The sequence below is a fragment of the Catharus ustulatus genome, chromosome 2 (assembly GCF_009819885.2).
Source record: "Catharus ustulatus isolate bCatUst1 chromosome 2, bCatUst1.pri.v2, whole genome shotgun sequence".
NCBI classification, from domain to species: domain Eukaryota; kingdom Metazoa; phylum Chordata; class Aves; order Passeriformes; family Turdidae; genus Catharus; species Catharus ustulatus.
This window is the reverse complement of record NC_046222.1, coordinates 80,681,978-80,698,356: the sequence shown is the minus strand read 5'-3', so window position 1 is coordinate 80,698,356 and position 16,379 is coordinate 80,681,978. Positions and strand designations below refer to the sequence as shown.

At 39.5% G+C, this 16,379-nt stretch overlaps 1 protein-coding gene across 8 annotated transcripts in view; it reads right to left on the bottom strand.

The window, feature by feature from the left end:
* Positions 1-8,754, bottom strand: part of GPC5 (glypican 5) — a 620,023-nt gene extending 611,269 nt beyond the window's left edge. For all 8 annotated transcript variants that reach the window (XR_004417012.1, XM_033051489.1, XM_033051492.1 and 5 more), the window contains exon 1: positions 8,543-8,754. Coding sequence is in view for 7 of the 8 variants with exons in the window: in XM_033051489.1 (XP_032907380.1) it covers positions 8,543-8,708 (166 nt within the window). In the remaining variant the exon portion in view is untranslated. The remainder of the gene's footprint in view (positions 1-8,542) is intronic.
* Between the last annotated feature and the right edge of the window lie 7,625 nt (positions 8,755-16,379).

The following is a 16,379-nucleotide window of genomic DNA, read 5'->3' as shown; positions in this document are numbered from 1 at the left end:
AAAACAGAAATATGCAAAACAAAAAGCCCTAGAAAAGAGTTACCTTTTTATTTTTCTTTTTTACATGGGTATTGACACACAGAAGAAATACCCAATGTTTTAAAACATTTGGTCTTGTTAAAGGGAAGGGGATACTAATTAAAATTCTGTAGGAAGTGTACACTTATTAGAGTTAATTGAAGCCACATAATATAATTTCCCTGACATTGTAATCATGTTCCAGCTGTGAATATTGCTAACTAATGTTGGTAAAATACCTTGAATATGCATTGTACATCACGATACAGCCGGTAGATGTCCCACTCCCAGAAACACTCAAGATCTGGTTAGATGGGGCTCTGGGCAACCTGATCCAGTTGAAGATGTCTCTGTTCATTACAGACTAGATGACCTTCAGAGGTCCCTTCCAACAAACTATTCTGTGATTCTATGATCCTCTACAATACTGAACTGCTGGAGCAGTTCATGGCTGGCACTTAGGTGCTTCTGTAAATTTTGGACTAGAAAAAGCTAACTACTTCCAAACATTATAAACACACCAGTGGAAAGTCCTTATATTAACTTCTACATGGAGCAGCCCTAACTTCCAGTCTAATCTCCCTGCGTCTTTCTCTAATGCCAAACGTTCCCATCAACCCATGACACCGACTCACTACTTTCCTAATAGATCGGGAGACATTTCAAAAAGGAGAATTTTTTTTTTTTTTTTTTTTTAAAGTTTTGGGCACGCTGAAATCCCAGAGGGAAGATTCAGTGCTTTTATAACTTTACAACTGGAGCATAATCAAGCATAAAAAGCACTATTCAACTTCCTTGTTATCATGTGATATTCAAAATATTTTTCTTTTTTAATACTGTGACTAAGCAATGCTTTCTAATACAAAGAACAAACATATCATGAAAGAATAAATATGATCATTTAAATTATATTAATACAGAATTTAACAGTCCAAATTTTGTTCTCAAATATGTTACTTCACTGACAGATATGACAAGATTTCACAGAAACATAGTGAGAAACTTATTTTCATCTACATGACCTTTCAACTTCCACATTTTAGTTATTAACAAGTAATATATAGAATAACTATGTGCAGTTCCCTGCACACAGGCACAGAAATGAATAATACTCGTACAATATTAAAATGAAATAACCTAAAAATTAGCTCTATTATCCAGACTTTTCTTTGTATTTTAAACAGTCATTAGGCATTGCTTAGCTTTCAAACCTTTGCCTCTTGTAAAGTAGAAGGTAATTTGAAACTTTTTCTAGGTTTTATGGACTTGAGCAAAACTTCAAGAAGACCCACTTACAGCAAAACCCTAAAATAATAATGAATATTTGCATATGGCTTCAGATGACTCTTCAGTATTATTTTATTCCTTTGATTTTAATGAAAATATTTTTAAGCAGCATCTTTTGAACATGGATGTCATTCCCAACCCTAAGTGAATTTTGTTTTACAGTTTTAAGACTGTTAAACACATACATATAAAGCACATTTTATTGACCTACTTTTCTTCCAGCTCATTAAACACATCTGCTTTCATTGGCCAGGAAAAAGTAACCAACTACAATATACAAAGAACCCAACAGACTAAAAACTGAATTGTTGCTCAAAACTCACAGAGTGGTTTTCTAATTTTTTTTTAGAGATCTACAGAACAAGGGACAGATTATAAATAATGTTTCAGAAGACACATAAATCAGTGAAGCAGGGCCTTCCATTTCAGTACAAGCAATATTAAAAAACACACACAATTATTTTCTGAGTTTTTGCATCTAAAAAACTTTCCATCTTCCACAAGAATTGTTTTATCAATAACCAATTTTGAAATAGAGGGAGAAAACGCTTTCTACTCCAAAAAGGCATATTGGCTCTTTTCAGTACCAAATTCTGATGGCTCTACACTGTGAACCACTTAGAGACAAGATCACTTCTTGCAATAAAAATATATTGAAGTAAACATGGTATAGGAAAGGTTTTACAACTGAAAATCATCTAGATGAGTCTAGGAAAGACAGCTCGGGAAGAAAAACATAATTGTTTAGGTGCAAGTTTACGTATCTGGAACTGATTTCAAACTTTTATTCGTGGCCTCAGCCGTACAAATCTGTATTTTCAATACCTTGAGATAAACAAATGCTGACAGGATGAGGACATTACATGGCAGGAAGAAAACATGCCAGATCTATGGTAAATTTCTTCCTGTCTATTTATACTTCCAAGAGATCAATTCCAGGGTCTGAAAAATTCCAAAGCAAACTTAGGATTGTCATGACAGTCTTTCAAAAGCCAGCACTGAAATGCCATATGGTTTGGAAGCAATTGTCAAATCAGTGGTTTATTTCAAAATGGATTTGGAACCTGTATCAGACACAAGTTCTTCTCATGCTTATCCTTTAATATTTATTAACTTATTTTTGTTACAAGCACCACTCCAGATTTAGCATTACTTGCTATCACTATGATTGCTGTAAAGTAATTCAGCTTTGCTCAGTAAAAGAGATGGGGATCAGCCTCAAGCACCTGGCCCTGACTGTCGATGCTGTTGAACTATCACCTCACTTCTTTCTGTAGCTCTATTCAGCAGGCACCAGTATTTCTCTCACCTGCACTTCAAAAGATGGTGCATTCTATAAACTGTTTTCAAAGGGCACTCCACACAACACTGAAGTACAGGTTTGGCTCCTTCCTGATACACTCCAAGCTCATCTTCCTGCCTACTAAGAAGCATCCCAGCAAGGTAAAGCCATCCCTCCATACACCCACGCTGCAGCTTATGGAACATCATCACCCTGTCCAAGAGAAAATCCCAGAGAATCCCAAGGGAAAATGGAGTGAGGATAGCTCATTCCTTCTACAGGACCAGCCAGAACCAGGACCTTCTACCAGCCCTAAGCAACGTAGACATTACCCTATCTGTTCCACTCAGCATGAGAGTCAGGAGAGAGTCCTCTGTCTTCTATTGAGCTGCACCACCTTTCAGGCCAACCCAGCCAGATCAAGTCCTAAGACTACTTCAGCACTGATGACCTCCCTAGAGAAGCTGCAAGACTGGAGATTGAGATAGGGGAACTGCTATGTAGTTGAGACCATGTTTTTGTTGATTTTAATCTCATTATACTGTCAAACTTTTTTTCACAGTGATAATTTTGTGGATTCAGAGGTGAAATGTTCACACAGACACAAAATTATGTTGTTGGCAACAGTCTGTACAAAAACAGATGTGATATAATGAACACCAGTAATTGATTTGACAGAGCAATTCACTTTCTGTCTCTGAATAAATCATTTTCCAGAGCTCTGAATGCCTGTTAAACAAATAGAGTACAGTAATTTCACTAATACAAGCCGCACTGACTATAAGTCGCATCTCCGGGTGTTGGCAAACATTTCATTCTTTGTCCATACACAAGCCGCACCCAATTATAAGCTGCTCTGTCATTCGCAGCGAGGACCCGCATGCAACAAAGTTGCCAAATAGTAACAGAATCATGGGATGCCAGAGTTTACTAGCTCGACTAGGGCCGTGAGGGCTCGGGGCTGCTGACAGGGCCATGTGGCCCAGCTCAGCGCTGCCGCTCGGCGGGGCTGCTCGGGGCTGGCCGCCGCTGCCGCTGGGCTCACTTGCCCTGGCCTGGCACTGCACCGCGGTGGCAGGGGGGCACAGAGCCCGCCGGCACCCATGGCGGTGGTGGGAGGTGGGGATGCAGGCCGCTGGCACCCACGGCAGGCAGGGACGAGAGCCCCCCGCCTCCCCCCAAGCCACGCGGCCAGCAGGAGGGAGCCCCTGCCTCCCCCCCGGGGCCAGCAGGAGGGAGCTCCCCGCCTCCCCCGGGCCGCGGGGCCAGCAGGAGAGAGCCCCCTGTCTCTCCCCCGGGCTGCACTGCCTGAAGGAGGGAGCTCCTCCGCCCTCCCCTGCCACCCCGCGCTGCCTGCACGGAGCCTGGTTCCACCCGCCGCACAACAGAGAAACCAATGTGTAACAATCGGGTAAAGCCGGGTTTTACTGGCAGGTTGCTCGACTCGGCACCTCGATTTGCACTTCTGCGGTTGGAAATGTCAGAAAATTATTCACATATTAGCCGCTCCCGAGTGTAAGCCACATTTCCGGTGTGGGAGCAAAATGTTAGTCAAAACGGTGCGGCTTGTAATCGTGAAATTACTGTAATTAGAAGTGTCCCTGGCTCCATGCAACAAGCAGAAAAAAAAATTAATTTGACTTGAGGTAGAACCAAAATCCAAATTACCTGAGTGTAAATTATACTAGAAACCCAAATTAAAATTCAGATATGATCTTGGAATTGCATTAAAGTAACCTGCCGGATTTTCAACTGACTTCTATTCTTACTTTAAGGGGAATTAGTAAGAATATTTTAACTTGAGTTAACAATAGTACCACAGACCAACTTATTCTGACATTATCTCATCCTTCCAGAATGGTTTTCCTCATTTATTCAATTTCATATTCATAATGGTTCTCTACCAAAAAGCCTTTGCAATAAAATTATACTAATCAGTCTTCACTCTCTTATGCTTTTTGTTCTCATAATTGCACATACGATCTTCCAACGTTTGCTGAAAAGCCCATACTGATTCCCCCCCCCAAAAAAAACCCCAAAACCAAAAAAGCAAATGAACAGAAGCCAACCGAAAAACAAACTGCTGAGAAAAAAATATCTCCAGCACTTTTTCCCCCCACTTCACTGGGAATCGTTTGATTCTATAGTGAGAGCAAATGTAACATTTTTCAATAAGCCACATAATGAGCCACATAATTCAGTTTTTTGGTGCAAACAGAAGCCTGAAAATTTGTTTACTGACATACCTACTGGAGGCTCTCTGTTAAGAAGGCAAGGGTGAATGGTTTACCAGCCATCCTATTCTGCTGTTGCTAAAATCATATCATAGAATGGTTTGGGTTGGAAGGACCCTACAGTTTCAACCTTCTGCCATGGGCAGGGACACCTTTAATTAAAACAGATTGTTCAAAGCCCCATCAAGCCTGGCCTTGAATACTTCCAGGGATTGGGAATTCACAGCTTCTCTGTTCTCTGTATTCTGAGAGAAAGAAACCAGAAAAGAAATACTATTTGCAACCAAGATAACAAGAAGAGTTCAGAGTTCCCATTAAATCTGTCTGAAAAAAAAATGAGCTGCTGAAATTAACTAAAAGCTCTAGATCTACTAGCACCTAGGGTAAAAGAGTAAAAGTCTTCGAGAAAGCTGCTTAGGTTACTATATGAGAAAGGATATACATACCATCAACATAGGAAACAAAAATATGTAAAAAAGTATTTTGCAGACAATTTTTTTTCCACATAATCTAATTCATATTAATCCACAAAAGTAAAATTAAAAACTCCCAACTCACCTTTGAGTACTTTTAATATTTATTTCATTCTTCATACAGCAAAAAAGTATCTTTTAGGATTTTTAATTACTGAGGCTATTCTGTACAGTCCCACCAAAAATGTACGTGTAGCACAGAATCAGACAGGAAATTAAAAAAGTATTTTTGCAACTAACATTTAAAATCAGCATGAATGCAATTCATGTTCTAATATAGCATGTGATGAGGGTGAGCATAAGTCTGTAGTATAGTTATCAAATCCCATTTACAAAAGACCGAAAACAGTTAGTCAAATGTCTTGATTGTTAGAAGTAGCAATAAGTATCTTGGGATTGGTAAATATATTAGTTCATCTTGATTATTAGTTGCCATTTTCAACATTTCCTGTCATATGTGGATAACACAAACTGAAACTTGTAGTTTCCATATCCTTCAAGATCACCTTCATGTACATATATATGTCATTTTTGCATAGGATGAGAGAGGACTTTTTTTTTTCTCCCTTAAAGACATACAACCTTTATACAATAGCTGCAAATCTAATTTCTAATGATATAAATTGATGCATATTATATAAATAAATTATATAAAATAATGCATAGTTTTTTGAGCTAACATATATTCAAAATATAGAAACACGACAATCTCCAGAACTAGAATTTGCCTAGTTTACTGATATAAGGTTGCTGGTTTTAATCCTACTAGGAAGAGAGAAAATGTGAACTGTACAGCCTTTTTTTTATACATATAATGAAAACAAGGCATATATAAGGCCTATAATTTTATTGATTTCCACTGTATACAAAACCATACATCAACCAGCATTCCTACTGGTGATCCTACTCCACCCCAAAGATTCAGCTTAAGACATTTAAATGAAAGTGTTCTTACAGAAGTTATGTCTAAGGTACCACTAAAATAAAGACACAGGGCCAATGCAGTAGAGGCATTCTGTAGACATGACCAACATTTGATAATGGAGTAGTTCCAAGATGCCACAAGCTGCACAAGATGCCCACAATGAGCACTTGAGATGCAAAAGGTATCCCGCCCACCGCACACTGCACTACCAGTAAGATGCAAGTTTCACAGTTATTGCATCTGTCAGTCCCATTGGGAACATTATGGAAACGCTAAGAAAATTAAATTGCTGCCATATGCTACATTTCAGCACCAAAATTAAACCTTGTAGAGGCAGCTTGGACACCTATTTACATAAGTGGACACCTACAAAAAATGTCTGTGTTATATGCGTGCATGTGAGCATCTTAGACACAAATACATCTTAGCGCCATCAGAAAAGGTTTTAAAATATTTTTACATCTTGCCTCAAAAGAAGGCCTAATGCAGAAGATCAGTAACTGACATTTCACATTATGATTTGAGCCTATGAAGACCTTTCATCACACCTAAACCTTCTAAAATATTCATTTAATCCCCGTTTTCTTGTCATTGCCAGTTCTGGATAGATTTTACTGTCTGCAATCATTTGTTTCATGATATCTGAGATCAGTGCTATTCAGAACAAGAACTCTGGCTACCCACAGCAATGTAATTCCTTCAAAGAGCAAAAGGCAGTTGACCATGCAGATGTACCACACCTCCTGCTGCCCACCATTTGTAAGGGCAGCAGCTGAGAAAGGAATTCTTTCATATTCTCACAATTCAAGCATGTTTTTTCCTTTGCACAGGAAATGCAGGAAAGTCCAAAATCAAAAGAAGAAAGTGAGTGGTGGTATAAAAAATATTATAGAGGAAAGGAGGAAATCTGAGGAGCAAAGCAGAAGAAACATACATAAGGTACTATAGTTCTTGAGTCAACGTATTTCCTCCCTGTCCCTAGTACACAGGTGAATACCAGAGTAATCAAAATAAATGGCAGTGACAGAGAAAGCATAAAAATTACAGTAGGCTACGGAATGAGAAGAACATAGATAAAGTGATACCATACCATTCATACTGAGATCATTCACACAAATAATCAGCACAAAAAAACTAAATCGTTGAAAGGGCTGTAACTCAGATTTCACTTTCCAGACACCTTCATTTGTACAGTACCTGTCTCATTAGGCTTTCAAACTGAAGTGTTAATTTTCTTTTTATCAAAGACAATTATAAAATCTTTAGGTTAGGACAATGCAAGAAGACAGCAATGCACGTTGATAAATGTAGCAATAAATATAGTACTCTAATTTGTAAACTACACACTTCCAATATTGACTGTGTTAAGCATTATCTACCACATTTAAAGCTAGAGTTATTAAAAGCTGCTTTAAAATAAACCTAGCATGCCTTATTTCAACTTGCAGAGTTAATAAAGACCACAAAAATTGTCTTTAAAAAAGAGAATGAGCCTGGTTATTGATATTTTAAAGTGAGGACATTAATTCAGGTTTTGTTGCATTTTCTGTCAATAAAGCACCGACTCACATTTACTAGTTAACTTGTCATCCAAACATGAAAACACTTTAAAGATGTGTAAAAAAAAAGTTTTCTCATCCTATATCGCTGATAACTAAAATACTCATATTTTAATTCTCTGAGTTCAGCTGAGGCTCTCATAAACCCGGAAACAAAATCCCAATACATACACCTCACCGTATATGTACTTTGCAATGTCATTCAGTATCTACTTTTAAAAAAAAAAAATAAAAATCATGGTTGATACAAATGCTAGATATACTCAAATTGCCACAAAAATTCTACTTTCCCGGGAATTTTATTCCATTACATTCCAGTGACGGGAAGATACCCAATAAGGAAAATGCGCAGCCCGAGCACTTGCAGCGGTGTGAGCCATTCTCGTTTCACAGCAGAGTAACTCCAGTAGCCCCAGACGCAGGTCGGTGGCTGTCCCCAGCCTCCAGGGTTCGCGCTGTCACCGATGTCCCTGTGCTTGCCCACGGTCGGCTGGAAGCAGGATGACCCCAGCTGAAGCTGGCTCGCTGCGCTCTGCCGATACGTTGCGGAAGTGAGTGGGCACACGGGGCTTTTAGGCAGCTGTCGGGGTGCTCCAGTGCCTTTCTTTCTTGAGTAAGGGGCCAGCCCCGATGTCGCTATGGAGGAATGGGGGACCCGACGTGCCCGAGGGGCCCAGCCCCACCACCAGCACCCATCGCCGCCGGCAGCACTAAATTCAAACCCGCCGCTCCCGGCGCCTCCCGCCCCGCCAGCTCTGCCTTACCTGCCCGCGGGGACTCCGGGACGCCGCCGAGCGGGCCGAGCCGCCGCAGCTGGAAAACTTTCCGCACCGCCTCGCAGCTCGACGTCGGCTCCGCACCCTCCGAGGCGGCGGCCAGGAGCAGGACGGCGAGGGTCAGGACGCCGAGGAGGAAGCTCTTTCCCCCCATGGCCCGCGACCGCCGGCAGCTGCCGCAGGGAGCGCAGCCTAGGCGCCCCGAGCCGCCGCCGCGGGGGGAGGCACCGCCCGCCGGGACCCTCCCCCGGCCCGGGCCGGCCCCCGCCCGAGGAGGGGCCCCCACGCCCCGGGGGCAGCGGGAGGGCTCTGCCCAGCGCCTCTGCCGGGGCTGGCGACAGAGGCAACTGCCCTACCATCACCGCGTACACCCGGAGTGCTGGGAGTGCCGGCTGCGGGGGAGAAACCCAAAGGCAAAGGAAGCGATGGCATAGTAGGGGAGCAATTTCTACCCGAAAACACGAGGAAAAAAAAATTGTAGTGCTTTGGAGAACTGCTAGCAACAGGCTTAACACTATCAATAACGTACGCCATTCAGTTTGGCTTGGCTTGAAATGTTTTTCTAACAAAAGTTTCCAATAATTCGGCAGTCTTCAAGGCATCTCCAAAAGTTTCAATTTTCTGAGGCAAACGTGACACGCGATCAATTTACAAACCCCTGTGCTGTCTACAAGCTGAAGTCTGATGGGAACTGTTACGCAGCCAAGGAAGCATCAGGCTATCTCTAGAACAGCTTTCTTGATGCCAGAATCAGGAATCTTCTCCATGCACAAATTTAAATGTCACCTTATCCCTTACAGGCAGAATTTTTTCTTGGTGTGCTTCGAAGCTGCAAGTGCTCATTCACCACTGTAAAACACAAGGCTTTCAATTTAAAAGAAATCTTTAATCCGTGTCAGCAATTGCAACACAAGACTGCAAAACCAGTTCTAAGCGTGGATTATTACATATATTCATTTGAATACAGTTAACAAACCAAAAGTTATTAAAATTTGCACTAGAAAACAGCCACTACTGAGCAAAGCAACAAAACAATGTCATTATCCAGTCTACTAAATGACAGTTCATAAGAAGGGGAGAGGATTAGTATTTCTCAATCATCCATACTCCTGGGCTTGGCAACTTCCTTCTGTCGCAAGATCCAACGTAGATTATATGAAATGCCCTTTAACAGAATTTTCTACTGTTCTTATACATTGATGTATAAAGAATAAACACAAACAGGTTACAATCTTCTTGATAAAGCACACAACAGCAAAAGACATTTTAGGCCCCCTGTGAAGAAAAGGAGGGGAGGAAGAAAACAGTTGAGTCCTACTGCAAATAAATTTGAAGATGGTAGAGCAAATTCTGGAAATGATGAAATGTCATCCTCAACACCTAATACAAGACATGCAGTAAACTTAGGAAAATAAAGTATTATTGTATGTATTCAGGGAAAAATTCTTGTGACTTAAGAAAAACATAAGTATTCTACTTACAGATTTCTCCTTTACCCCACAACCACATGGAAGTTTGCCTGTGGCAAAAGATGATGTTGGCAAGTTTCTAGGACCACTTTGCTCCAAACAGAACCAGTGCTTTCTCATGTTCTCCACTAACAGCAATTCAGAAAAAACCTCTATCTGCCAACTCGATAGTTTACGGGAAAAGGGAGGTTTTTGGTAAGAAATTGAATGTACATGTTTTAACTAGATCTTCAAGATTATAAAGATTCTACTTTAGTCCAAAAGGTGAAGCGGGTTTTTGTTTGTTGGGGGATTTGGAGAGTTGGTTTTTCAATTTTTATTTTTTATTAATAACTTTAGCATAGGAACTGTGAAGAAAATAATTATTTTCAGCTTCATTAGGAGATCAAATTTAATTTCAGGTTTTATGCTTCAAAGCTTCCCTGATTTTAGTTGTAAAATGTGTATTTTAGCTAACAAGTTTCATAAATAATTACACTGGGATATATTACACTGAATTTATATTTGCTAGTGCTGTTTAGCTAGTAATCAGCAGGTTTCTCTCTCTTGCCATGAGGTTCACTTTCATGACTGTATTTTGAATCTAGCGCTTTTTAGGGGGCACATTTTGCTTTTGCTGACAGCTGTAATGCTGTACTGCTCATCACCTTACTGTATTGTGCCTGGGAATGCTTTGACAACAGCCATGTACTTCCATGGGATGGCAGGTGGCCAGGGTGGCTGCTGTTCCTGTCCTGCTGTACTGCACAGGCTGGAAGTTAAATCTGAACTTTAGTTGAAAGGTAAGTTAGTTGTGAATGAGTCCATGATGGAGAAGAGATCCACCTACAGCCCATGGAGAACCCCACACGTGGGTGCCTGAAGGAGGATGTGACCCTGTGAGATACCTGTGATGGAGTAGGTTGGCAGAAGAAAGGAACCTCTCTCATTTTAACAGGAGAATATATATACATATGTATCAAGTTTGTAAGATAACATTAGATTGCCTAAAGTTGTATCTTCTTGGCTAAAGCCTTAACATACAAACCTGATAGCTCCTCATGGATATCTAGCTGTTAGCACAAGATGACTTAAGAATACCCCTTCTACAAACTCTTCCTTTTCCTTAATCACAAACAATACCACTCCATTACCTGAAACACTGGTGCAATGCCAGAGGAGGATCTTCAGTTTATCCCTCTAAATGACAGAAAGCTAAAATGAAGCTTTCTATTATTTTTGGCACACAGCTACATTTTCCTCCTCATCTACACAAATGACATTCTCCTTTAGACTGTCTTGTAACAACTGAAAACACTTCATATGGTTGTGCCACCTTTCCTGTTTTCATCCCTTCAGAGAGCTACTGCAAAAATAACCCTTTCCAACCCATTGCTTTGACCATGTACACTTTTCTCGTATTCCTTATTGTATTACACACAAGTTGCTTTGGCTTTGATCACATATCCTTCTAAGTGGTCCCATCTCAGGATGCAAAGGGGAGCTTCTACTTCCAAAGGACTACAGTACCTGTCTCCCTCTTCAAGTTCTGAAATTATCATATACTTCCATGCTATTTTGTCTCATGTACCTGAAAGTAGTTCAAACGTCTATCAAGCTGTCTCATAGTAAAAAAGGTTTGAAGAGTGATTTAGAAGAATAAGTGTTTTGACTTTTTATACATACCACGGTAAAGGAAGTTCTTTATTAATTAAGAAGACAGACTAGTGTCTGTGTTGACTGTTACGTTCACATCATCTCCCAGAGTCAAATTCTATTTCTGATCTAATATAACCTCTATGTAAGTTCTTAGTTTTGATACCATCCTTTTGATTTTTATATAGCTTTGAACAGAGTAGGGATCCTAGCACGGAAATAGAACTACTTGAAGTTACAGCAACAGCATGGGGAGTAACAACAACAAAATAAAAACCACACAACAAATCACCAGCTTTTTCTTCAGTTATACAGAACTATTATAACGAATCTATAGCTAGTAAGAGACAAAACAAAAAACACAACCAAAAAGAAAAAAAAACACCCCAAACAGTTCTTTCTTAAGGGTGGGATAATAAAGCTAGTAAAGTACGACTAAAAGCTACACAGCATTCATTGTATTCATAACAATGCCACATTTACCAATGATACCTTAAACTTAGTGAGGCCTGTAAATCTTCACACACAACTCTTAAATTTAATTCATCTAATGGTTCATTAAAAGTGGAGCTGAAAAAATTGATACTAGTCTTGCAAAAGTTTTACGTGATTTTGAGATAAATTCTCAAAATGCTGCTTGGGATATTTTAATTTTTTTAAAAAGAAGGAAAAAAATTAAATTAAAATCTTTTTGAACTGTTAAGGAGAAAACTGTATTATTAGTTTCATGCTTGCAATGACATAGTTGTCAGATGAGAGAACACTGGGGAAGCAGATGCAGACCACAGAGGAGTGGATTACAATCATAATAAAGTTTGGAAGGGACCTTTAAAGTTCCAATTCCCTTATGATCAGCAGGGACATCTTCAACAATCACAGACTACCAGCATTGTTCCTCCGGCATCCAAACACGCAGCAAATGCTATTCTTCCATTAACCTCAGTTGAGGCTTCCCCCGTGTATTATGGTACCAGCATCCCTTCTGTCCCAGTTCCCGGCCTCTCCATAACTCTACATGCTCTTTTTCTTCCCGGTGCAATCTGCAGCCGGCGTCACCCAGGAAAAGCCGCTGGCAGGCACACCCAAAGAAGTGCTGTTCCTGCTGCCGCTGCTCCCGGGGCTGCCTTGCTCCCACAGGTGCATCCTCGGCTTGGTGAAATGGGGATAGTCCTCTCCCCCGACATACACCATCGCATCCTTCGGGTACGACCTCTGCGGTGTTGGCTTACCCCTTAAAGTGAAAGGAAAAGGGTGCTGAAGTGCAGACCTGGGATCCTACCTACGCAGACACAGCTTCTGTTCTTCACAGTAACTCCAAATTCCAGTGCTCACTTCAGAGTACCGTATCCAGAAGGTAAATGCACATCTATTTTCATAAAGGTTTTATTCATTTAATAATTTATACTTCAAACATAGCTCAGCAGTCAGCCATTTACTTTCAAAAGTACTTCTCCTTACTGCTAGGTACAGTGTTTCCATGGAGACTTCCTTAGCTATTCTGGGGTGAACACTCTTAAATCTCTTATTTTCTTTTCATTTTAAAAATTGGGACAGACCCAGGCACTCCTGAAAGTCAATACATGTTTAAGTTTCCATTAGTAACAACTCCCAGGCATCTGTTTTTAGATTACTAGGAGCTACAGGTTGCCAGTGTTGAACAGGTGACCTACCTCACCATTAAGTCCTCCCTGAATTGACACACTAACGTAAAGAAATCATATGAAATCTCAAATTTAGACCAAAATACAGCAACTGTTACATCTGATGTAACTAAGTATCAAAGAAAATTAATGCAGTCACTTTCATGTTCTTCAATACCAGTCACACATTCAAGATTCAAGTGACAGGCTGTCAAGTGACTGACTGTCTCTGTCTGCTTGAGACAGATCCAGACTTTACCACCTCTCCCAAATGAACTTAGAAGATATTAATGTATTTAAGTGGCAAGTCTATGCAATAAATCTCTGATATTATCTTAACATGCACTGTAGTAGTTGTAGCAGCTGGTCTGGGGAAAAGTAGACGACCAGTCTACCAAGCGGGCTACTCTTTCCACATATGACCAAGAATTTAGTCTAAAAATGCTAGCACTGATCTTTTCCTGCATTATAAATACACAAAATACAGCTACAGCTTTCCATGCATAGGCTGTTAAACTTCCGGCCAAACCACATCATATGCTCTTTTTATGGATCAGTTTATATTTTATCAGGACACAATTTCCATCAGCACACAAAAACCTTATTAACTTGATAATGAAATTCACAATGCAAAGTCAATTTCCAATCTTTTTTTTTAAATAAAACCACTGTGTAATTATGTTAATGGCTATATGCCTAATGCTTATAGTTAATAGGGATTTCTCTACTGTAATAGGTATGAGATATCCAAAATACCTCGGTTACAGGAAAAATCTTCAAGTGAAAATAATGTGAATACCAAACCCATTCACCACACAAGGTTTCATGAATACTGCTATCCCTGAACTACTTGTGAAGCAAAGTTATTTCTCATTTTGTATTAAATAGCAAAATGAAACCAGTGTCTAGAAAAGTAAGGCCAAGGTCCTCATTAAAGAAAAAAAAAAAGTGTGTTTAAGGAGATACATAGATACCTCAAATTTTCCTACTACATCTTATTGCCACACAAAAGACCTGATTTTTTTCTTAAATACACAAACTGAAACCAAAGTGATCCCTATTAACAAGCTGACTAGTTCTGGATGAGGGTCTCAGATTGGTGTGTTTTTCCCATCTTCTCAACAACTTTAATATATATTTAATAGAAGCTATATATTTATTACATGTGAGCAACTTCAGAGTCCACTGTAGGAACAAGAATTAGTCAGTGCAGCATGTAAATACTTCAAGATGTTAGTCTGCTGTTGTCCACTGGTTGTTCCAGAATACTGTGTAGATAATACAAGCATCTAAGTTCAATCTTAGTCCTACCTGGTTTCAATAAAATTTATCAACAATTAATGTTAAAATAATAGAAATACTACTAAAAATAGGAAAAAGTGATCATAGAACATACTTGGTAAGAATTTTATAGGCTTAGAAGAAAAGCTAAGGGAGTTTTCCAGTAAATATTGTATCTCTAACTATATTTCAGCCTTGCCTTCAAGTGCAGCTCTTAGATTACTTTAATATAAATAAATTAGTTCCAAAAAAATCTTAATTTAAAAAGAAAAATAAAAGTGATGGTAGATATTGAACTGATACTTTTTGTTTCACCTTGCTAGTATATGTTCTTTGATTAAATATTGCTAAGAGAGTATAATGCTATACAGCTATCAAAATGGACATAGAAATCCTGATCAGCAGGGCTATTTTTGTTCAGCTCCAGAAACAGAAGGAAATAAAAATGAAGGGTCTTAATAAGTTTGCACATTATAAAGACTCCTCCAATAATTTCCTCTCTTTTTTCAGCCCAAACAGAACTTCTTTTGCACATAACATTCAACTATACAGAAAGAAAATGCTACACCCAGACTGCATTTGCATGCAACTTTGGGTCACTATGTGATTTCATTCATTGTGTCTTCTCAAACTGCTCTTTACCTCACTCTGATTTGGAGGGCCATGCTGTACCTGCAAGGCTGCATTCCCTGAGATTGTCTTGCAGTGCTGTTTTTACCATAAACTACAGAAGTTTCAAGAACAAAGCATGGTAATAACAATGCAGATGAAAAACAAGGCAGAAATAAAAACAGTAACAGAGTAGCTATAGAAGCTCAGGATGGCATAATACAAATGTTTCACCAAAAATAGACAAACAGTGGTTTTCCAATACTGGTGAACAAAAATTAATTCTACATTTTCCTTTTCTCTAGAACATGCAAAACCTGTGGACTAATGTTCCATCTCTCCAGTCATATTTCTGGGGGTCAAAAATCCGGGAAAAGTAATCACCAGAAGTTTTTAGTCTCATGTCTATCCATTTATCTAAGACTTTCTCCAGACTTCCAGGACTAACATTTTTCATAACCTTTTTCATCCTCTTCAAGTTCTGAGTTCATTAAATGTTCCTACAATGACTGAAAAGACAGCTAAAAGTAGCACCTGCTCTTCCACGTCAACAACAAGAAGTTGTCATCTTGCTGTATCAAGCACCAGTGCCCACTAAATCCTTTATTTCCACACGCAAACAAAAGTACTTTCCCTTTTAGGTACATAAGCACTTGAGCAAGTCTCGGTTTAAATACTGTCAACATGCTCATCTCTGCCTCTTTCCCAGAAATGGATTGATTAGTCTCTCTCTCCTTTTTCTTGGTCAGGATAGCTGTCATCTGTCCTACCTGTACAATCCTGCAATATGTAGCAGGGTTGCTGCCAGCTATGCTGTTTTAAATAATATTACTGCTGATTATGAACTGGCACTTTATAAAGGAGCCCCTTTATAATTTATCTTAAGCTAGACAGCAATAGCAGAGTTTATGCTTATCTAAGAACTAAAAAGAGGGTATTTACCTAGTGGTTTAAAATGCAAGTTGCAAGTGTTTGGCTATTCAGTAAGTTCCTGATTACAATTTTCCTTTTACACTTCTAACTAGTTTGGTACAGCTAGAATTGAACGAACTTGTTTCAGCAGTATGTGTTGTGATAGCTGCAAAGCATTGGAGCCACCAACTGTTCAAACACAGCAACAGCTACCTTCTACTTCAGAATAGTAAATACAAAACATCATGCTACATTTTGGGACCACTGAGTTTCCTTCAT